Source organism: Saccostrea echinata, unplaced genomic scaffold (genome assembly GCF_033153115.1).
Source record: "Saccostrea echinata isolate AGI-Se365-2 ecotype Australia unplaced genomic scaffold, CSIRO_AGI_Sech_v1 ptg000062l, whole genome shotgun sequence".
NCBI lineage: Eukaryota > Metazoa > Mollusca > Bivalvia > Ostreida > Ostreidae > Saccostrea > Saccostrea echinata.
The window spans coordinates 5,428,890-5,452,512 of NW_026889811.1; the positions used below are offsets into that span (position 1 = coordinate 5,428,890).

At 32.9% G+C, this 23,623-nt stretch overlaps 2 protein-coding genes across 2 annotated transcripts in view; one reads left to right on the plus strand and one right to left on the minus strand.

Annotated features, from left to right (window-relative positions):
• Positions 1 to 2,276: 2,276 nt before the first annotated feature.
• LOC133175379 (tetratricopeptide repeat protein 22-like) lies at positions 2,277 to 7,553 on the minus strand. Its single transcript, XM_061310476.1, has 2 exons — positions 7,485 to 7,553; positions 2,277 to 5,973 (listed from the first exon to the last, which is right to left on the minus strand). Coding segments are annotated over exons 1-2 (2,259 nt in total). The 5' UTR covers positions 7,486 to 7,553; the 3' UTR covers positions 2,277 to 3,715.
• Positions 7,554 to 9,675: 2,122 nt separating this feature from the next.
• Positions 9,676 to 23,623, plus strand: part of LOC133175528 (tetratricopeptide repeat protein 28-like) — a 59,535-nt gene continuing 45,587 nt past the window's right edge. Inside the window, exon 1 of the mRNA XM_061310645.1 lies at positions 9,676 to 10,102. Coding sequence (XP_061166629.1) covers positions 10,043 to 10,102 — 60 coding nt within the window. The 5' untranslated portion in view covers positions 9,676 to 10,042. The remainder of the gene's footprint in view (positions 10,103 to 23,623) is intronic.

Here is a 23,623-nt window from a genome sequence, read left to right on the forward strand (position 1 = left end):
CCACAATCACATAAAAGAACAAAAACATTCCCATTATCTACAACAAGCAAAGTACAGCGATGGAACTGGAGAGGCCGTATTCTCCGAAGATACATTAATTCTACGTGAGAATCGTTTTAATATGAGTCCCTGTAGGAAAAAGAAAGAGAGGAAGAACACCTTGAGGTGCACGAGAGAGAGAGAGAGAGAATGCAATGGAACAGATTGAGGGGAGCACAGGGTTACTGACCTTGTGGCCTTGGACTTGACCTACAACCTGCTTTTTTAAATATTTCAAGTAATATACTCTTCAAGTTTGAACTATTAAGTACATGTACTGTTTGTTATAAGATAGATGAATTTTGTTGAAAAATCCATGTACTAGTGTTACATTCCACTTAACTTTGACCATCCATATACATTTTATTAAAATGCTCCGAAGTTTTATTTCAATTTTTGAGGTAAGACTTTTATAACTGGCGTATTTATCGCATATTTATGACGTCAAGACTACTATTCTAACAGTCTTTTACTATTCAAAGAATTTCCTTTTTTTTTTAAATGTGTGTAAAATCATTGCTAAAAGCTTCAAAGTTAACAACAGAAAGATATTTTCAAAGATTACAGATCATAAAAACTATGTACATGTACTATCAATACCAAGAAGTATAAAAATTATCTCAAGATAAGCAATAGACAAAATGGCGGGTCTCTAAAAGAAAACCCCTCACGTCAAATAACATTTCATGTCATGTCATGCTGCCGTATATATGATAAAATTATCAACAAATAATTTTAAGTACTTACTATAATCATAGCAATAATAATGATTCAGTTGTGAAAATCTCTCTGTAGACCAGAAAATACTTCATCAGCACACGGTACGTACGTCCTCAACATTAACAGAAGACTGTAAGTCAGCTAAAAATAATTTTCAACTGCACAATTTTCAAATGCACCTTCTCGTAAAAAAAACATGGTATGTTGATTTAAACAAAAATGAAAATTAAGGAGGAAGAAAACTAACAACCGAGTTTCAGTTTTCTCTTTGAGGGGAAATCCAGTAACAACGTCAGCAAGTTTTTGAAATGCGGTTGTCTCGCTTGCATTGTATCACACAACAAGTTGAAGTGGACCAAAGGCATGTGTTTCTAACATAAAATCAGAAAAATTCTGGGTAGAAGTGAAATTAAAAGTGTTATTCGTTTTAGTGTATTTGACAACAGATAGCTTTTCTTTCTGCATGGACAATTTATTAGCTGAAATGATTATCCGCCAAATAATATTCATTAAAATAAGAAACAAACTCTGAATCTGGTTATTATCTAGGTTATCTGGGTTATAATTTTCATAGATATATTTGCATATATATATTGGAGAAACTATGATTGTAACATGCTTATGGAAAAAATAACACCGATATAACACAGAAATATCTGATCCTTTTGTTGTAACATCTAAATAATAAAATATGTTCAAGTCAACACAGAAATAACTCAGATATTTTTGTAAGCTTTTGTCCAAGAATTTTAGAAGTACTATTTTACAACCCTAGAATATAAAGTTGAAGTACCATCATGTAATGAAGAATTATCAGAATATAGAAAACAAAGTATCAGCATATAATGACAAAGTGTCAGCATTTTAAGACAAAGTATCAGCATATAAATACAAAGTATCAACATATTAAGACAAAGCATCAACATATAAAGACAAAATATCAGCATACAATGACAAAGTATCAGCATATAATGACAAAGTATTAGCATACAAAGACAAAGTACATGTATCAGCATACAGTGACAAAGTATCCGCATACAATGACAAAGTATCAGTATGCAGTGACAAATTTATCAGCATACAATGACGAAGTATCAGCATAAAATGACAAAGTATCAGTGTACATTTACAAAATATCAGCATATAAAGACAAATTTATCAGCATACAATGACGAAGTATCAGCATACAATGACAAAGTATCAGCATACAATGACAAAGTATCAGCATACAATGACAAAGTATCGGCATATAAAGACAAAGGATCAGCATATAATGAGGTTTCAAATAAGGAGGTTTCAACACATAAATGACATGTCCATATAAGACAGTTGAGGCTGAACCTTACATCTGTCCTCTGCAACAGCCTATTTTATCAAAAGAAAATATGTAAATCTAGGCACAACTAGCATAACAATTCCCTCTTTTCGATAAAAATTCAAGGTTTATTTTTTGAAATCTTTCAACCTTGGGATTTAGGAATAAGAAAGACAATATTATTCCAAATACAATGGCAAGAAATAAAAATTGATTGCAAAACAAAGTGTATAAAATTAAAAATAAAAAAATGTTAATATACAACCATTCTACATGAAAATACCCATGCCTAGTATATATATGCATTTTTGACATTACGTTATAAATTTTTATCCCATGTTTACCCCTTTATCCCGTGGATATGACTCATTGGATAAATTTTTCATAATCCACAGTTGTGACGTCACAATGGTTTTTGCGTTAGCGCGATGAAGTAAAATAAAGTGGAGTCCTATATAAAACAGTGTAAAACATTGGTTGTGAAGTATAAAACATGGGATAAAAAGAATCTCCCATGATTTGTAGTTGGATATGACTTTTATCCAACTCGTTGTGTGTTTTTATCCCCTCGCCAAGGCTCGGGGATAAAAAACACACAACTCGTTGGATAAAAATCATATCCAACTACAAATCATGGGAGATCCTATATATCTCAGGGCTTCATCGTTTAGAAAAATGACACATTTCAGCATAATGTAGTAAGGAGTTGATCCTTACGTCGCGGGTTCGAATCCCACCGTGGGACGTGAAGACCGGTCCTTCGGATGAAACATATAAACCGAGATCCCGTGTCGCAGTAGGTGCTGGCACGAAAGAGATCCCAAACTACTCAATGGCCCTGAGTGCCGAGTATAGGTCAAAATTTGCAGCACTCCACCGCAAAGTGGTGGCGTCTCCATATGACTGAAAAATTCTCGAGAGGGACGTTAAACAACAAACAAACAAACATTTCAGCATAAAAATAGACTATAAAATAAGTATAATTTACTGAAAAGTACAGTGTACTATTTGCGTAATACCGTTATACTTTTGAACAATATATACATTCATTTGTAAATCGCCTTACTACTGGTGCTTTCATAGAATCTAGAAAAATGCACACTGTCCAAGATAGCTTAATTTACATAACGGTAAGTCTCAGCAATTATCTTCTACACCGGTATTTTACTTAAACTGTCTCCTATCGTGATCTCGTGTAGTAATCCTTGTCCTTTTTGCTTCACAAAAATCATATGCTGACATAACAGCAAAGTAACGAACTTCTAGATGTCTACTTCTTACCCTTTACATGTCATACTTGTGTGAATACTACTTTGAATTCAACTATTGAAAATGATTATATTGCAATTTTCTGTTCTACAGTACATAGTCAATTTGATTGACTCTGCATACGTGGGAGAAAAAAAATAATGTTTTTATCTTGTGTGTATTTGGGTTGATGTAAATCAGAAATATTACCTTGTATACTGAATTAAACTAATTTCTTGTAGGATGGTGTGTTTGAGAGAGAGAAGTCAATGAATTCTCAAGACAGCAGAGCCAGCTTTTCTCAGATGCAAGTCCCTTATCATGTATGTTAGAAAAGAGGAGGAAGCAGACTAGTAGATGTTTAAAACTAGTATGAAGTAATATTCCTATCAATCATTTCAGCTCCAATGCCTTGATCAGCTTATTCCAATCACAATCATCTACTGCATCCAAGTACGTTATAGTCTTAAGACTTGGGTGCATACCATTAATGGTACGACATATTGGGATCACTAAATTTTCCGATTTTCCATCGTTCATTCTATGGAGAGCATGAGCCAACTCATAGTTACATTCAGGATAGTCTTCAAACTCTGTGCGCAACACTACAAGTATCTTAGGGCAGTTCTGAATAAAGGATGTGCGTTTAAATATATCCATGGAACCTGGAATTGTATCTCTTTCCGCTACGGCGCCTTTATATCCATATGATACTTCTAGAGTTTGCAACAACACGTGACAAACCCAATCTCTGTCAAGTGGTGAAAATATAACATAGAAATCGTATGGGTATCTTATATTTCGGGGTCTCTCGGGCGGCACAGGAAAAGCCGAAAGTTGTCTCTTATATCCGACCTGACATTTACATTTCGAACAAAATGTAACTCCCTCTGCATTTCCGTCAGACTTCTTCGACTTTTCTCGGGTTTCAAATTGCGCTATTTTTTTCTCTACCATCTCTTTCCATATGTCAATGTTTTCAGGCTCAACTGCTGAAGTAATAATTTCGGATAAGCTTTTATCGTTGATATGAAACGAAGAATTATTTCTGTAATATTGAAAGTAAGCTGTCAAAACAGACATTTCCACTTGAAAATCTTTCAAAAACTGTTTGGTTTCATTTATTAATTGACCATGTATTCGTAACGCCACGTCATAAAAATAGGCCATTTCATGCAATAACTTGTTTATTTCACTTTCATCTTTATTGTCCGATAAAACAGAGCTTTGATAGAATTGAAGAAGTGTTTCAAATAATTGAATAAAGCTTTGTGTTGCTTTGTTGGCAGTGTCAACCTCCATTGCTCTCTTAAAACATTCTATAGCTTCTCTAACTTCTCCTATTTCGCGTAAGAATCTGCCGTAAGCACGATGCACTTCTGGTCTTTTCTGCTGCCTAAGGCTTTCTACTGCTTGAAGAAAACATCCAGAGGCTTTCAAAAGAAATTCATCTGCCATTTTTTCATCTGTTGTTTTGTATGACTTGTATTTCTCTTGGTATGCTTTGGCCAGTTCACAAAGATCTTGGGTACTTGCATTCCAAGAGCACGCTATTTCCTTATCTTTGATTGCTTCATCTATTCGATCTAATTTGAATAAAATATCTGCTCTTACTGTCCAAGCAAACCAGTTTCCCTGGCTTTTATCAATCTCCAAAGATTCGTCAATTTTCTCTAAAGCTTCTTTATATCTCCTTTTAGATTTTAGAAAAATTGCGTATCGAATTAATAGTTCAGTAGAGAGTTTTGATTCTTTGAACGGTTCTTCGTTTGCTTCTATACCACACTGAAGACCCTTTTTAAAGCAATCTTCAGGATTTTCTAAAAACTGAATTAGACCTAATTCCTTCAAATGGTGTTTGATGTCATCGTCCATTTGCTCAATGGTTTTCTCTGTCGATTTTCCATTCTCGTCCCTAATTGTTCCTCTTCTTGATAGGAAAAGACCAAGAAAAGCCCATGCTGGGGATACATATGTCTTTGTAAAGTCGTCATCCTTTCTAAATCTGGTAACTTTTGCTAATGCTTTAACACCTTTCATATAAAATTCTTTTGCTTTTTCTTCCGTTCCTTTTTGTCTTGGACACTGTGTGAGGAGGCGGTAATATGTCTGACCTAACCAAAAGTTCACCTCCATGACGAGATCTTTTCGGTCACTCTTTTGAAGCTTTACCAGACTTTGAACGAGGAGATCTTTTGGTACTTTATTCCTTTCCATTACATCTTTTTCTACATGACAATCAAAGATGAATGCAAAAGCTTGATCTGCTAGCGCAATCCCTTGTCTTTCATCATCGTTTGATGCAAGTTCAGTTGAATACTTTTCCGCCTTGGAAGGTTGCTTCAATCTCCGATAGACAAATGCAAGATTTGCTGAGGCAGTTAGTGAATTCGGATCGATTTTAAGAACCTCTTGAAATGTTTCAACAGCTTTTAAGTATTGGTTATTGTAGAAATAGAATGTTCCAAGTAAGTTTCTAGACGCTTGACCTGAAAATCCTTCTGAGAAGTCCCGGATTAACTTCTCCATAACTTTGATCCTATGTGTCAGTTGCTGTGCTGGTGGATTTTGTGAGGCGTTCAATGATATATGAAAAAGTCCAGGTCTTTCTCCATATTTCCTCAAGATGTCTGTTGGATCGTAATCCATCACTAAAATTGTAAATTATTTTATTAAAATTCTTCATTATTTTTATCCCTTCCTTTTGAGATAATTACAGAAGTAAGATTTTCTTTCAAAACTCTTAGTTGGCGTGTTTATACATAGATATCCAAGTAAGATTAATTTAAAAAAAAAAGATTTTTTTTTTTTTTTTTTTTTTTTTTTTTTTTTTTTTTTACAAATTTCTTCCACTATTCCACCTGCACTTTTGTATGATTTCTGTGGAATATTGCGTTAGTGTGCAGATGAACAATTCTCTATAGTAGAAATTAAGCGAAAATAAAGTTAAACGTATAAAAAGTTATTTAAAGCATCACTTCCATCTTACAGAGGTAATTAATACAACTTACATTTTTATTATACACATTTAATTTCAATGTGACGCGTAGGATTTTCCCTGTGGAAATTCTGCTCTAGAGCAGGACTTCTACCCCCGGAGGTGGGGGAATCCTACTCTAGAGTATAGAATTTGCGGGGGTCCTACTCTATAACACCGTTATGACATCTACAATAACAAATGACAACAGTCAGGATGATGATTTCTTTCAAAATGTTACTCCCACCGTTTTCTGCGCATGCTTTAAATAAGACTTGGTGAAAGATTTAGGTGGTATCATAAATCTAGATACATACTTTAGATCATGCTTTCAATATCAATGAACACTTGTGACACAAGTACTACATCTTTTTTTTTAATATAAAATTTCATAATGCTACTTCTTAATACGGTTAAAAATGTACAAATCGTATTTCAAATTAAGTGAAATTTATAAGATTGCTTATATCTTGTGTATTTCAATGGTAAGTATTTTCTGTTTTTGATTCTGAAAGAGGTATTTTAAAATGATAAGAATAACATTTTTAATACTTTTAAATTCTTTTTCAAACTTGCAAGAGAAACTACTTATGCAAAATAAATTTAGGGGCTACAATCTGAGAACACTGGTATACTACAGAAGTCTAAAAAATATTTTTAGACTAAAAAACTTCTGCAATGTACATGTAAAAACCCTCGCATTAAAGCTAGACATAATGAATTTTAGCATTTCAAAGCTTCCAACTATAAGGCTAAATAACTTCCTTATTAAAGATACTTATTTTTCTTGCCTTATTCAGGAAACGATCATAACATAATACCCTCATTCTGTAATGTCCACTGTTGTATCGGCCTTTTTTTATTAGAATAATTTTTTTTTCAACATGTTCAACTTTTGCATTTTCCTTCGAACTTACAAGATAAGAATAATTCTAGACTGAAAAAAAAACTTCTACAATGTGGAAACTCTTTGCCCCAGAACCATCCTCGCAAGCCAGGAGTCCTGAGTCAACACGTCGGCGTTGGACCTCTGGCATGTTGAATGAAATATGCCAGGGGTCCAACGGCAAAGTGTTGACTCAGGACCCCTGGCTTGCGAGGATGCCTCAGAACTAGACATTGAATTTTAACATTTCTAAGCCGCCATATATATGGTTAATTAACTTCCTTATTAAAGTTACTTACTTTTCCGCGTGCCTTAAGACTCAGGAAACGATCATAACGTAATATCCTCGTTCTGTGATGTTCAGAGAATCCTCCACGTTAATTAGCACATATATTTGTACATGTCCTCAAAACTTGACCAGAGAGAGGTGAAAGTCATCATTTCGATGCACGAATACTTTAGCTTAACACTCTCTACCATCGGCTCATACATTGTCTGAGAGAGCAACGACGACAACTCTGCAAGGGAGATTGTCAGCTTAACTGCGCACTTTTGTGTAAAACATAAACACATGCTGTGTTGATTATAAGAAATGAAAATATTAGAAATCCTTTTCGGCAGCCGAGAACTGTTTTCTATTTTCTTTTTTGGGCGGAAAATCCAATAACTTGACGTCAGCTACTCTAATGAGGTTGTCTCGCTTGTGATGATATAAATCCAAGACCTCAACTCCCAACCTTGTCTGAAATGCATATAATGTCATGTGTCACTCAAACTGACCTTAAAGGTTCATGGGCTAATAAGATTACAAAATGCAGCTGAACAAAATATATGGTAGAAAACCGTATACGGAAGCGTATTAGGGCCGCAGCAGCACCTTTGATTTGAACATATTTTATTGCAATAAATATATACAATGGGATTGGGCACAAGTTCTAAAAACTTAATTCGCCCTCTCCCTACATGTTATATCACAAAAATTCAATCAGACGTGTCCAACAGCATGTACAAAGTAAATTAACTCACAACATAGAAACATATACTGCTAAATTATTATCTATACACATTTTTAGAAAAATCAATTAAATCTGCCTGAATGCTGAATATAAGATTGAACAATAGAGAAGAGATATTCATTTTCAGCAATACTGAGTGAGGTATCCCCCCAGAGTAAAGTATGAGTGTCAACAATATGAACTTTATTAAATCTCAAAAACTTATCGAAGAAATCTTTCCTGGCCTCAGTGTAATTAGGACCAGTGTGTGTATTTGATCATTTTTAGGACCTGGATTTATTTCAATGTCTCCTGACAAAAGATGTAAGAAAAAAAGAATTTGAAACCAAAATTGTAGATGTAAAATGTTTTGTTGAAAAATACTGCATATTTGTAGTTGTTTAAAGCTTAAAAAAAAAAAAAAAAAAAAAAAAAAAAAAGCAGCACCTTTATCAATTTGTTATAACAAATTGGTAATTTGATATATCAAATTAATAATGATAAATCTGATATAACAAATTTGTGATTTGATGTAGCTAATTATTTAATTTTTTATGAAGAATTACTACTTTTTATTATTTATCTTTATTAAATATTTTATTTATTTATTTATTTATTTATTTATTTATTTATTTATTTATTTATATTTATATATATTTTTTGACAAAATTTGAAATTGTGTACAGATCAAAAAAATGTTTGCAAATAAAACGTCATTGTCAAAGAAAACGTTAAAAACACGTTTATTTTACGTGGTCTACTGCACTGAATATGAAGATCTCTGTTTCTATGATAAATTATCAAATTTAATATCATTTATTTTCTATAATGCAACCCTGATAAAAGGTGCAGTCACAAACTTTAAATTGAATAGGTGAGGATTTGTCTCTCTGTTTGGCGACAAAATTTTTGACAAAAAATTTGGAGAAGACCTTAAATTTGATAAGCAACCAGACCCCTTCTCACGCCCCTCCCTCCCCCTTTCTCAGTCCGTGTAACGTTTATAAAATGATTCAGAGTTTTAGAATTTTAATATATTAGTTCAAATTTCTAAATTTCAAAAACTCAAACTTTCGTTTATTGAAATTTAATATATTTAGTTCAAAAATCTAAATTTTGAAATTTCCAAACAGATTTTAAAATTTTATTTTATTTTATTTATTTATTTATTTATTTATTTATTTATTTATTTATTTATTTATTTATTTATTTATTTATTTATTTATTTATTTTTAGATTTTTGCCTTAAATATTCAAAATTCAAATTTCCAAAACCGAATTTTGATTTTAAACTTCTGAGTTTTTAATTTATTGTTTGTTCAGGTTTTTAACAATTAAACTGGGAAATGCCTATGGTTTGATAACGAATATCTCGTTATCTATGCCGATTGTACAGAATTCTCTCTCTCTCTCTCTCTCTCTCTGAATGGGCTCGATAACAGAATGAGTTGTCTCCCGTGACGGATTGTCAGTTTACCTGTGTTGTACCATACGTAAACAAGGTGCGATAGAGCGTCGCGGTGTCACACTACATGTGTTACCTTGCCAAGTAGTGTATTGTTTTCGCTTTCCTTCAGCTTGATTCGTTTGGAGAATTTAATATCATTCTGTTTTCTTTGCTTCTTGTGATAGAATTCGCTGGAAATACGTTTATTAATCGTGTGATGTATGGAGTCCTCAAAAAATAAGATGAAATTTATTTGACAAAATGGCGGACAGGTATTTACCTGTGTAAAAAGACATTTACACGATTGTATTGGTAATCGTCATGTAAAAAAGAGAAAAGGAATTTTATCTCGAATTGCTTCGGTTTGTCATGTGTATGTCTTATTTTGGATGTCTACTAAATGAAAACCTATTGAATGAATCGAGCGGAGCCCCGAGCCCCGGGCCCTCCACGGCAAAGCGGAGGCAAACATCAGGTACAGTAATTAACGAAATGATAAATTACACGTGCATCTCATTAAGCTACAATTTAACAGAAACGTAAATATTGTTTGTTATTTAATCAAGTAACACGTTTAAATACTTGTTGATAAGTGAAGTCAGTTTCAATATATGACTTTTTTATTTGTTAAAAAGGTAAAACTGGGGTGTAAATTGGCCGTAAATTAGTCACTGCATTAACAGGTAGGGCTATTTATAACGGTGCCAGTAGCACGTTAATTGTCTTCAGCGTCTACCTGTTCTTTTTACAGTCAAAAAAGGCCCAGTAGGTCTCTCTGAGGAAATGATTTTTAATAAAACATTAACACATAGGTGTTACATAGTAGTCTGTTATTGTGTTACTGTTAGAAGAAAACGTGTCAGTAATATCAAACAAACAATTAAATTTGCAAACCACTAATTTCATTAACAAGGCAATAAAATCAAGAGAAATGTTAATTTTCCCCATGATTATACATGAATTTGATTATATACGGTGCAGAAAAGTGAAGTTGGAGGGAGATATTTTAGACATTGAAAAGAAATTAGTAAAATAATTTTTGATTCAGTGTTTTTAATATATTTAATAATTTATAATTATTAGAAGGTTTTATGATATAAAGTAGAAAAATAACTTCTATAGTGTACATATTAAATTTTCTTTCTTAATATTGAAATACTTATTTTCATTTGTGGGAAAAATTGTTGTGCTAATGATGTGCAGAAGGAATAGATCCTTGTTTTAAAAAAAAAAGTTTTACTTTTAAAAACAAATTATTGAGAAGTACGTGGAATAAACATTTGTACGGTTTATTCTTTCTTTGCACTTTGTTTTAAAGGTTTTTTCTTCTCCATGAGGAATAGCATAGAAATGTACATAAAGTCTAAAACCTATGTAAATCAAAGTACTGAAAGTACTCATGGGAGTTGAACATCGTAATGTGAAAGATTTAATAGGAAGTAAAGGAGCTATAGTGTCGGAACATTTTTTCATGCTTTAGATATAAGTCAACTATTGCAGATTTGACAGAGATACATGTACAACACCAAACATTAGAAATAATTTCAAAAACATTTGAATAACGAAGATCATGGACCACAATACTCACCTGAGTAACTTTAATGACTTTAACCGTGCTGTTCTTATTCAGATTTTCAAAAACTTTTACCACTTAATATTCCCATGCAGGGACGTAGCATAGTTTTTTAAAGGGGGGGGGGGGGGGCTCGAAAATTAACTCGAAAATTCTATTTTTTGGGTGTGGGGATAGGTTTCAAACTTCTTTCAGTATCAAATTTTACTCATACACTACTACATCACCCTTATTTGAATATTCTGCAACAAACAGTGGGGGTGGGGGGGGGCGGACTTTCAATGAACATTTACAATATTAAGATTTTATAAAATTTCATGTTTGGAAAAAAAGTGGGGGGGGGGGGGGCAGACCCCTCCCCCCTCCCCGACGCTACGTGCCTGTCATGAAAAAAATGTGTCCGCATAAATTAATATGGCAATATCAAACTCATAGGGGTCTCTAAATCTACACAATATTAACAACAATGTTTTGCAATTATGAAGATTTTTTTCCTGTACACATACATTCAACTTAAATCCCAATTTATTTAATTTATTAAATATCCAAAATTCATTTTTAGCCAATTCCACATAGGGATCCATATAATATAAGAGCGCAGAACATTAACTGGCGAAATTAGAAATATTCAGCTTACGTCATTTAAATTTTCATCTGTTACAATCATAATGTTTAAAGAGAGACAATGAAATGGGCGGGTACAATCAACATGGACGTCCGAGAAAACATTGGATTAAAATTCTAGTTTGAAATTCATTTTCAATCCACCTGAGCTGTTTTCAAACCTAAAATGTGAATGTATGATCCGAAAGACAAATAATTTCAATTCCCAAATACATGTTGTTTGACATTCATATTTATGAGTACTTTAGCTTATAATTTTAAGGATACGTAAAAGAAGACGGGGATTACTTTTTCAGGGACGGCCATTTGATTCTAGAAGAGGGGGGGGGGCAAAAATTGTCGAGTAAGATCATGCCTTCACATGATAGAATATATTTATTTCTAGGATGACAAAAGCTTTTTTTTTTAGTTTTGTCTTCACTGAAAACTGTTTGATAAACAAAAGCAGGGAGGGGTTGTCAATTTAAAAGAAAATTTTCATATTTATTCCAAGATCGTTCAGCCCGTCTCCCTCCCAGCACACACATACACATACCAAACATAAATCAAATATTTGTCCATTTATATTTCTTTAAATACACTGGACAGAAAATTCTGATTTATATAAATTTCAAACTATTCCAAAATTGAAATTATTTGTCTTCTTGGTCAATCAGTAACACCGTACATTCTTGCGTAGCTGAGGTGGATTGAAAATGAATTTCAAACTAGAATTTCAATCCAATGTTTTCTCGGACGTCCGTGTCAAATTGTACCCACCCAAATTGTTCCGCGGTCTTAATTTGTTAAGCAAACTGCATGAATCAACACAACTTTGAATGGTTTGCATTCTAATGGTTCTATTGCAGCAAAGTTCTCTCAAAACAAACGAAACTTTTTAAGTCATTTGGATGTAATATATGAATCAGTAAAATATTAATGGGCATACGATACAGCTTATCCCAATTTCTGAAAATAAAATCTTTATCCTCTGGGCTCCTTTCTTTAATTTTTCGAACATTGATAATTTATTTCAAATACCTAAGAAAGCATTTGAAGCAAGACGCCCTCCCTACTCTCTTCTGAATATGTAGAAGATCCTTGGTGCCAACAACCAACTGGCACTTTTTATTTTCAATGTTACCATCACCAGACGCTATATCGTCATTTTTTTTCCCTCTGATTGGAACAAGCAGTTGATATTATCTTTTGGGTATAACTGGTTCTTTTCGGACACAATAATTAATTTTTATAGAATTTTTGTATTTAATTTTCCTATCAAAATTTTTTTATCTTTATAACTCAATCATTATGTATTTTTTTTAACATCCCATAATTTTTAATTTCATGTCAAGAAATTTCTATATAGAAGTAAGTACCTAGAAGACTTTGCCTTTTGTTTGTTTGTTTTACATCTCTTCGAGAATTTTTACTCATAAAGAGACACTACCACTTGCCAATGGAGGCTAGGGCTGCAAATTTTTACCTATACAGGACACTTAGAACCATTGAGCAGTGAGGGATTTTTTTTTGGTGCCAGCATCTACTGCGAAATGGGATCTCAGTTTATACGGTCTCATCCGTTTCTAAATGCATACCGCAGTGGGATTCGAATCCACGACGTAATGATTAACACATTACTTTGAATCTCAAGAGCAAACGATTTTGAACAACTGTGCAACGCGAGTGACATTTACTATTTGTGATTTTGATTTGCTACAAATTTCAGTGTAATTGAATTTCAGGTATACTATATAGCTGAGCTGGACAAGTTTTTCAAACTTTCAATGAATTAAAACGATCGACTTGAATCTGTTTTGATTTTTCAAAAATCAGATGTAGTTTAACGAGCTACTGCAAGAAATAAAACTGTTGTAATAATGAGGATCGATCTCTCTCACATATCGATCACTGGTCTTAATAAGCCATTGTGTCCGCACACGCATGCATTCATTCATTTTAATTGTTTTATTGATAAAATCAAATGAAACATTTTTTAATGATAACGTTTTACTGCAATACACTTTTATATGCAGACATGTTGAAATGCATTAATTAATGTAACACACGTTTTTCAAGTTCAGTACTAGTGTTGTACACGTGACCCACTAAATGTTGATAAATTCATGAAATTTAGGATTAAAAATTAATGTCATCTGAAATTGTCACAAATTTACTTCTCTCTTTATAAGTAATTCTTATCTGCAGAGTGGTCAAAAACACTCAGTCTTGTCGGCAAGGTCGGAAAGGAATTTTCTGGACCGATAACGTACAAGAAAACGGTGGTCCAAACGACCGTTTAAAACATTGAACGTGATGCAAATTTCTAAAACGCTGTGCCTAGGTAAGGGCCACAAAACGTCGAAAACGTCCGTATGGTGCCGATTGTCGATCAAAATTGTTAAAGCATGTCTCTGATTAGAGACTCTGTATCATAAGATTGGATTTTTTGTGAGATCGAATATCATAAAACTTAAAAGACTTCTTATTTTAGTGCTATTATTTTTTCCCTTTATCAGCGATTTAGCGTACAAAATAAGATGCATGTATCTGGTCTGTCAAAACTTTGTCCAGTCTAACAGATCATTTGACTTTGTCAGACCAAATGTCTGACAGTGATTCAAAAATTTTGACAACTCTGCTCTGAAAATCACTGCACGGTAAATTCATTTACAGTTGTATAGACTTTACAGTTGTGTCTGTCCTAATGTACTTAGAAGCATAGGTGAAATATTTGCGAGATTTTGCCATGGTTTAATTCCTTCTTCACATGACAATTAATTGTCTGGAAGTTTGAAAAAATAACAATAAAAAAAAAAACAGTTTCAGTTTGTTATATGAATCTAACGTAAACGGTTATAATTTGTTGTTTTCCCACTTAAAATTTACATGTACATGTAGTTCAAATGTCAGACTCGGCTGTTCCGACTTATCAAGAATTTCATATAAGTGAAATGCTTATAAATTTTATGCCACAACATGAAAACAACTTGAAAACTCAAAAAGCTTAATCTAGTAATTTATCTTAAAGTTTCACCTTTCTGTTTACGTTAATCACCTTCTCTTCGATTTTCTTCCTCTTCGATGTTAAACGTATTAGGATCCAATATTAAACGAACAATTGTTCATTTATATCCAAATCAATGTACATGTAATTTGTTTATTCTTTTGATGTTTATTGTATTACCAAATAAATATTGTTGAAAACTTGGAATATTTATGGCTAAAAAAATATAGGTATAATATTGATTGTGAAATAATTTTTACCACGCGTTAGTCAATGCCAAGAGGTTTCGCGCAGTCATATAGTTACATGTGCAGAGTTGTCGTTAATTTCCATCTCGTTGTTTACAGGTGCCGCTGTATGTGCTGCAAGGGAATTTTCAACATCTTTTTAGTTCTGTATAGATCAATTTTAATTTAATCAAAATATAGTATTCAAATTAAGTTAAATGAAATTCAATTGCATTTAGTTTCATGTCATTTATCAAAGTTAGATAAATTCAGAAAATGGACTATTTTATGGCGGACGTTTATGCAAGTTTACATTGAATATCACAGGAGTAAATTGGTCGACACAGAAGCCCCACGGACGGTCACTATATAATCAATACAAATTACTGCGCTTAGAAAGCCCGTGATGACCAAGGGAGATTGAACATAGTTCAACTCCCAAAAAGATTAACTTCCTCCCAAACACCCCATACAAATTAATTTTCCTGAAACCCTATTAAATGAGTAAATTTTTCCCAGATGAAAATGTTTACTCTCACTCTTACTACCAAGAAATGATAATTTTTTTTTTGGGGGGGGGGGGGGCAGGAGGAGGATCAAAGGAGGGAAGGGGGAGAGAGCAGTATTTTGACATTTAATATACAAATATCAGGGTAGTCTGTTGTTGCTGGCTGCAGAACTGTAGTTCTCTGGAAAATAAAATTCAGACAGGCATACATATACCAGAGTATTGTATGTTTACTTATATGGTCTGGTATGCCTGAGTGCTGTTCCATATTTATTTCCCACAGATAGACAGAGCTACACTTTTGCATCAAGTATGTTGTATCATATGCACAATTGCATCATGTTACATTTGCTGAATGGCTTTGACAATTAAAATGCAAACTGAATGCAGCCAATAACAGAAATCTAAAAGGTTGGTCACAATTCCCTTCTATTGTGCCCAACCTGTCTAATTACATGGGTTTGGATATATATGCTGCAATTTGTGTGAGGATTTGTGTTTAAAATTTTCAAGTGCTCTGAAGAAATAAGGACATTTGGAAGGGGGAAATGGTCATACAAAATGGAAAGCTTCATCATTGCTAGTTTGTTTTAAAGTATGTGTGTGAAGGAGAGGGGAAAGGCTAAAGGATGGGGGTTGGGGTTGAAATGTGCATTAATTCCTTCATAATTAATTTCTCTACTCTAATTCAAATAAAGAAGATATTTATGGTAAGCATGGAAGTAAGGAAGTTTATATTGTTTAACATCAATTCAAGCTTATTTTCCCATTCTATTCAGGAAAGCAGTTTCAAACCTTGATGCTGAATATTGATTTAATCATGATTAAAAATATTGTAATGAAATTTAAGGAGAAGCATTTAATGCAGCTTCAATCTTTTCTAGTAGTGAAACCGTTCTCAGTGGTATTGATTCACCAAGGCATTTTTTGTCAGTATGGTACACTATACAGAATCTCCATTTTTGGTTTGGTACATTTATTGATTGAGATTGTTATTCAGCTAGATTGGGCATTTGTAAAATCATGTTACACAGCATTATTAAATTTTAAAAATGGGATTTTTATGGCTAATAATTTGTGGAATAATCATTAGCAATCAATTCATTCTAATCATTTTTTTTCTAGTTAATTTGAACATCGATTAAGTTTCTGGTTTAGTGAAACAAAACAAAAAACAACTTTGAATTTGTTTCTTTCAGTCAAAATGTATCCAAAATAATCGTACCAATTATATGATATACGATATATATTGTATCGCGAAGATGTATTATTTTCACCCCTAATCTTTTAGTTCTGTATTCATTGAATGACTTTGAAGCTGATCTTCATTAGAATTTAGAGTTGAGGTTTTAATTAGTCGGATGTATTTTTATTTTTAAAAGGATATTGATTTTGTCAGATGGCTCAGTGTTAATTATGCTTCTAATTAAATTTTGTATTTTTGCCATATATTTATAGCTAGGGGAAGCAATTAAAACTTTAATTGTCAAAATGCTTAAAAGTATTACAACCTTAGAAGAAACTGTTGTAAAGTAGCCGGGCTTTTGTTTGGACATTTTCTTGCTGCACTCTCACACATAGGTTCTTCAATGTACCAAACATGAACATTATGACGAAGAATGTTTTCAAATGGTATGTTTGATCTACCTAAGTTCCATTTGGTGTTAAGTATAAAGGAATTTCTTCAGGAAATGGCCGACAATACATGAAGTTATTTTGTTTACTTATTTCTCATACGTGTTGTGTGATGACGATTAACTTTGATTGATCATTGGATGAATTAGTCACATGTTAAAAAGCCAACAACAATTTAATCCCCTCAACAAAGCAGTCGAGAATGATACAAATGAATACATTTTAAAATTGCAGTTATTAAATGATTGCTTGTGGTTGTTCATTTCTTCTGGAAGCTATTCAAGCTAATCTCTACCATGTTGATTAAGTTTATTCTAATACGTAATCTCTGATTTTGTTTAATCAAGTACAAGTTTGTTTATTTATTGTTCTTGTAATCTAGAAGATTAGAAAATGATGTTATAGATACCTAACTGTGCCTGTACATCCATAAGGACAGGTTACCGGGAGGTATTAGGCAGATTGTGGAGGGGCACGCTCGCCTTGTGTACCCAACAATCGGCACAAGAACTTTATCAGGCTGGGTAAACAGACCACAGAGATCTCCCTAAGTATGAGGAATGTGCTCTTCCATCAATCACTTATTGCTAAATTCCTAGGTGAAGCTTTTAAAAAAAAACTTCTTTTTATCGATGTGTCCGTATGCGATATTAAAATCTGTCAACATTTGAGTACTTTTGAAAACTTTGATAACTTCCAAGGTATATAACAAATACCAGGGAGGATGTCATATCAAGTACTTTGGAGGACATGAATGAAATATTTTGTATCCTTACTCATGCCTTCAAGTTTTGTTTTTCAAAACAAAGTTTTGCTGAAAGGCTGAATGCACTTGCTATTTTTGTACCTTAATATTATTAATATCGGGAAGAAAAATGTGACTTTATACGATTGGAGTCCCTGTTCAAAATTTTAAGGTTGATGAAAGAGAAATTTAAACTTAGAAGGCAATCCTCTGGGATAAGATAAATTTCTCCATGAAAATATAAAAATGTAAATTATTGTGAATATTTTAGTTTTTAGGAGATTTGATAGCTTCACCATTGGCTTGACAAAACTATGTGTATCATGTGTCTCAGAATATTAGGTTCCTTTACAGTTCCTTCCAAATCAGTATTATGTTATTTAAAACTTTAATTTTGACAGTTGTTTGCAATCAATTATTGATGCTGAATTTGAAAAAAAAAAAAAATTATACATGTAAAGGCCAAGGTTTCTATTCTGAAAATATATTGAAATGATGCCTTATCAATGCTGACAATTAAACATAATGTGTGGCAGGTACATAGATACTTATCAGAAAAATATCGGTAAAGTTGCAATAATAATTTCAGATATATCTGTTTGAACTAATAAAGCAATTGGCAGTGCAGATTTTCATTTCTTTCAAATAGAGTCATTAGAATACCTCCGACTATAATCACGACATGTTAATCCAATTATTAGCTGGCAGTTTTAAATTTTAAACTTTTTATTGCCCATGTCTGAATAATAGTTAATATAGAAAAAGGACATATTTTGGTTCGTTGAATGAAAAGTGCTTGATCATTCTCAAAGTCACTTCGCAGTCACAAAAAAAATTTTAATTTGCGTAAAAAATACTGTTAAAGAAGTCGAACCTTTCATATAGTTAGTATTTTTTAATGTGTAATTTATGACGAATTTGCTTAATACGATACATTTTATTTGAAACCAGAGGCACCGAATATGGTGATTACTGTTGTATGTGGACTGCGTCCCAATGATTCAGTCTATCGTTTTTGCAGGATTTATGACCGAAAGAGCAGCACCATCCAGCATACATTAAAACCGTACAGAAAGCTTTTTCATAGTCATTAAATAATAGGCTTTCTCAAGAATTTGATCCCCCATGATCCCAATGACAATAAAATGGATTCTTTTGACGGTATGGAGAGTATCTTTGATAAATGCTATTTGATGAAAATAGCACCTTTTCTTGAAATCAGAGCTAGCTGCTAATCACTGTATTTAATTGTTGAGGTGCCATCAATTTGTCCAAAAGAGTTCATATTAACTCAGCAGTTTTCTTGTATGGATTGCATGAATATAATGGAGAAAGTATATCCATTACCTTTTATGTCTGTTAAATGTTCTGAAAATTTTTTCATAATATGCAGTGAAAATATTTTGTAATGAATTGGCCTATGGCACAAGAAATTGACATTTAGGTACAGTGTATATACCTTGAATGCAGTTACACATGAATATCTGATTGCAATTGTGATCAATTACTTTGGAATAAATGCCATTATTAAACTAAATAGTTTCAATGGAATGAGAATTGTAAAATTATAGTTTTAATACAAATCAAATACTTGTATACTGATAACAAATTAAAGGAATACTGTGTGGTTCTTTGCAGAGAAAAAAGTACCTGGCTTTTCATTAGTTTTCTCACTGGGCTGTTTTCAGTGTTTGATTTAGGGAATATTATTGGTTTACTATTTTTCGAAAATTCACACCAAGGAAGATATATAGTTGATTCATTGAACTCAGCACCGTTTGCAACTAAATTATGGCTTTTTAAGAAAGTTTCAGAGCAATATTAAAAATGTCTTGACCACAAAGTACCCTAACATAGAAATTGAGTTTAATATTTGTTTTTTCTAAATTTTCTAATAATAATAATACCTCTTTCCATATAAAAAGGTCATTATCTAAGATGCATGTGTTCAGATTCTCTAATGCCCAAATTTCCTAAATCATTTGTTATAGTAAAGAATACAAAAAATGGAAGAATCTTTTTAAAATGTTCCATCAGTCTTTTTTAATATTTGCTCCACAAATCTAGGGCAGTATGGCCATACAAAAAAATCAAGTGGTTTATAAGATTGAATAGGTCAGTGACAGACACCTCATATAGAGTCCGCCTTCCTGGTAAAACCCTTTGACAAATTACTATCAATGTGGATTTTTTCCTTAGCTTCTGAAAATCACCTTTTTTCAAATTACCTGTCTCTTGGCCTATTTATTCAAGCCTTTATTTGCTTTGCATGGCTTAGTGCACACGAACAACTCAACAACTCGCTTGAACCCCATCTCTCTTGTACAAGCTCTTGAAGATGTGAAGGATTCAATACAATTCCCATCATGCTGTGGACCTCCACTTAGCCCGTTGCCTTCAGTAATCCTTTTGATTTATCACCAGCGGTAGTCCTACACTTTGGGTGCTCCTAAGCACATTTGTATAACCCTTGAATAACACTTCTACCTTAAAACACCCTGGGTATGTCCACAGCATAAGTAGCCATCATATTGGACCCCATAGGTCACAGACAACTTGATAGGTCAATTGCAGTGGTCTGAGAAACACTTCAACTTTCATACAGGGGTGTTGAAGAGTCATAAGTAAGAATGTACAGTAGCCAGTATTTGTGCACACTTCTAGGTGTAATAAACATCTTAGGACTGAATTTGAATGAATATATTTTTAGCAAAAGAGGAACATGAATTTATTAACATTGAAAATTTCCAAGAAACATGTTCTTTGGGAACAAGATGAATTCTTTTATGTTTCTGTATAATTATCAAACATTTCAGTCATTAAAGCATCACTCTAATTTCACAGATTAAACATTTTCAACATGCAAAAGTTTTTTTTAGTAAAAAAATTCAAAACTTGTTTTCAGTTTGGAAGCTAGGAGCTGTTTGGTTCTGAAGTCTGAATATTAAGTAACATTCTGTAGTGTGTATAATTCTCAAAATATTTGCTTTATATCTCATCTCAACAAAGTTGAGATCATTGAGATTTTGCTTCACCCCCAGAGTCAGAGTCTCTGTTTAAAGGTTTCGGAGAAGGCTCATTGGTTTAGTAAGTATTAGCCTTACCTACAGACAAATCTTGCAGGAGTGATCTATCTAGGGTTCAATACAACAATGCTACATTGTAGCTGACTCTGACTACGCTTTTTTATGAGTGCATGGCCTGAAGTTGAAGTTTCTCAAGCAGATGTGCTCCCATAATGATAATGATAATTAATCTGTACATGATATGTCTAAGCATGTTTCTGACAATCATGCTTCAGATGCTGCATTTCATCTTATGATTTCTAGACAAATGGCACTGAAAGCCCTGAACTAGACCAAATTTGCATAAATGATTTAGGGGCCAGTGCAATTACTAGAACAGTCTTTCTTAAGATCGCACATTCACTGGAATTTTTTCTGAACAACATACCGGTAACTATGAAAATAAGTATCACATATTATAGAACATTTATCATGTTCATTTGATATGAGATTTAGCACCACTTACATTAAATTTTGGTAAGGTGAGCACGGCAGTCCTTGATCAACTATGGTGTATTTCTGTAACTATAGGAAGCATAATACTTGATCAATTAAGTTAAAAAACAAATAACAAATTGTCTAAAGTTACATACTTGATTAAGATAAAAGACAGATATATAGAGATCAGGACCTTAAAGTAGATGTGATGGATCTTTAAAAAATATTTGGAGGGATTTTACAGAACACAGCTTTAGAAATATAGCTCATAATAATATATTTTTAATTGAGCTCAAGGTATCAATGATGGACTTTTGAGACACTCTTAATTAAGGAATCACATTTGAAATTTCAAATTAGCTCATTCAGAGGCATTAGGCCAAGTCTTTCTTTGACAGCATTAGTTGTAATTTCAAGGTCCTTGACTCTAATGTGTACACTGAAAATCAATTAGATTTGATCTGGAAAGTAGATTTACTTTTGTGCATACAAAAAGAGTTTGGGACTCTAATTCATAATTAGTTATGTTGCAAAAAGAATGCTATTTGAAAATACCCCAATACATGTAATGGTTTGATGATCATAATATGAAACTTTTATCATAAGATGTTTAAACAGAGATCAAGGTATGATGAAAGAGAGTAAGGATGAAAATAAGAAACTAAAACAGATGGTAACTTGCCAAGGACTTCATGGATGTTGAGGTTAATACTGCAGCACAGTCCCTCGCCCCCCCCCCCCCCCCCCCCCCCCCCCGATCTTCAGAATGACCTGATCCTGGTACTTATCTTTACATCTCAAAAGATGTGACTTTAAAATCAAATGTTTCTGTACAGACACAGCACCCACCTCAGAGTCTTAAGTATTGTTTTAGGCAATATGAAACATGTTCTTCATTAGGCAGTCTAGTCAGGGTTAAGAAAGCCTTGCAGTTGGTCCACTTGAAGGCAGGAAGACAGGATCCATGAGTCATATAGCAGCATTACAGGGACAGTCTGAGAGTTAACATGAAGGCTAGGAATTTTTCACAGAAAATCTGTAAATTTTTAAAGGTAACAAACCTACAGATCAATGTTTGCTGAATGGTGGACAAGCATTTTTACACTCTTCTGTTAAGAAGATAGAAAATTATGTCAATCCTGAGAAGAAATGTCAATAGAATTATAAAGAAGATGTTTAAACAGTATTTTTCTTTTGTAATTGAAATATTTCAGGGCTAAAAGCAAAAACGCTCTCATTGTTTTCAAAACAGCATATTGAGAATAAACTAAAGAGATTAGGACTTAATAATGAAATTCTTTTGGTGGGGGTATGATATACTCTCAACCCCTAAGTTGGCAGTGCTGAATACCCGAGTCACAACAAGTTGTCGTTACAAAACGGCAATCCCATACCAATAATTATACACAAAAATGTTGACTTGGGGTTGAACTAGAAGTGTAATTATCATGTGCTGGTTGTTGACACACATAGCCCTGTCAACAGTTATCAGGGTCATATTATAGTTAAACATACCAGAGGATATGCACTTTTTAAAAAAGTAACTCTTAATTTAAAGATCTGGAGCCCTCTACAGAGATTAATTTTTCCCCTGGACATCAGTCGTGCCCCAACCTGCATAATTATCTCTAACTTCTTTTTGTACAAACATATGTTTCTCTTTTTTAAGATCTGATTTGTGATGAAGATAATGTAAAATGGTTTAAGGGTAGAGTCTCTTTTCTTTGTGTTCTGCAATATCATTAAATAAAATATACACAACAAATTGACAAATTGCCTTTTAAGGTTATATATACCTTTCTCTAATGGGGGGAGAGAAGTTCTCCCTTAACCTTTAGGTTGTAAAAAATGATTTTGTTTCATTATAATTGTATCATAATTTAAAACTTTATGGGAAGTTGTTTTCAATTTATAATTGACTCTTCATGATGGTGGTCGTTTTGCTCGCAAAGATTGGAATTTAAGAGTATTTCAAAAGATTTACAAGTAATTGTTGCCTAACAAAAATTTGTTCAGTTAATAACATCGATCATGAAAATTCATTCCATCTCATCGGATGGGTGCACATTGCAAGGGAATTGCCCTATCTTGACGCAATTCCATAAACATTGTACATGTATCAATGCCTTCTACTTTAAGGCATGAATGTTCACAAAGGGGAAGAATTTTGGAAATATTTATAAGGAAATTTTTAA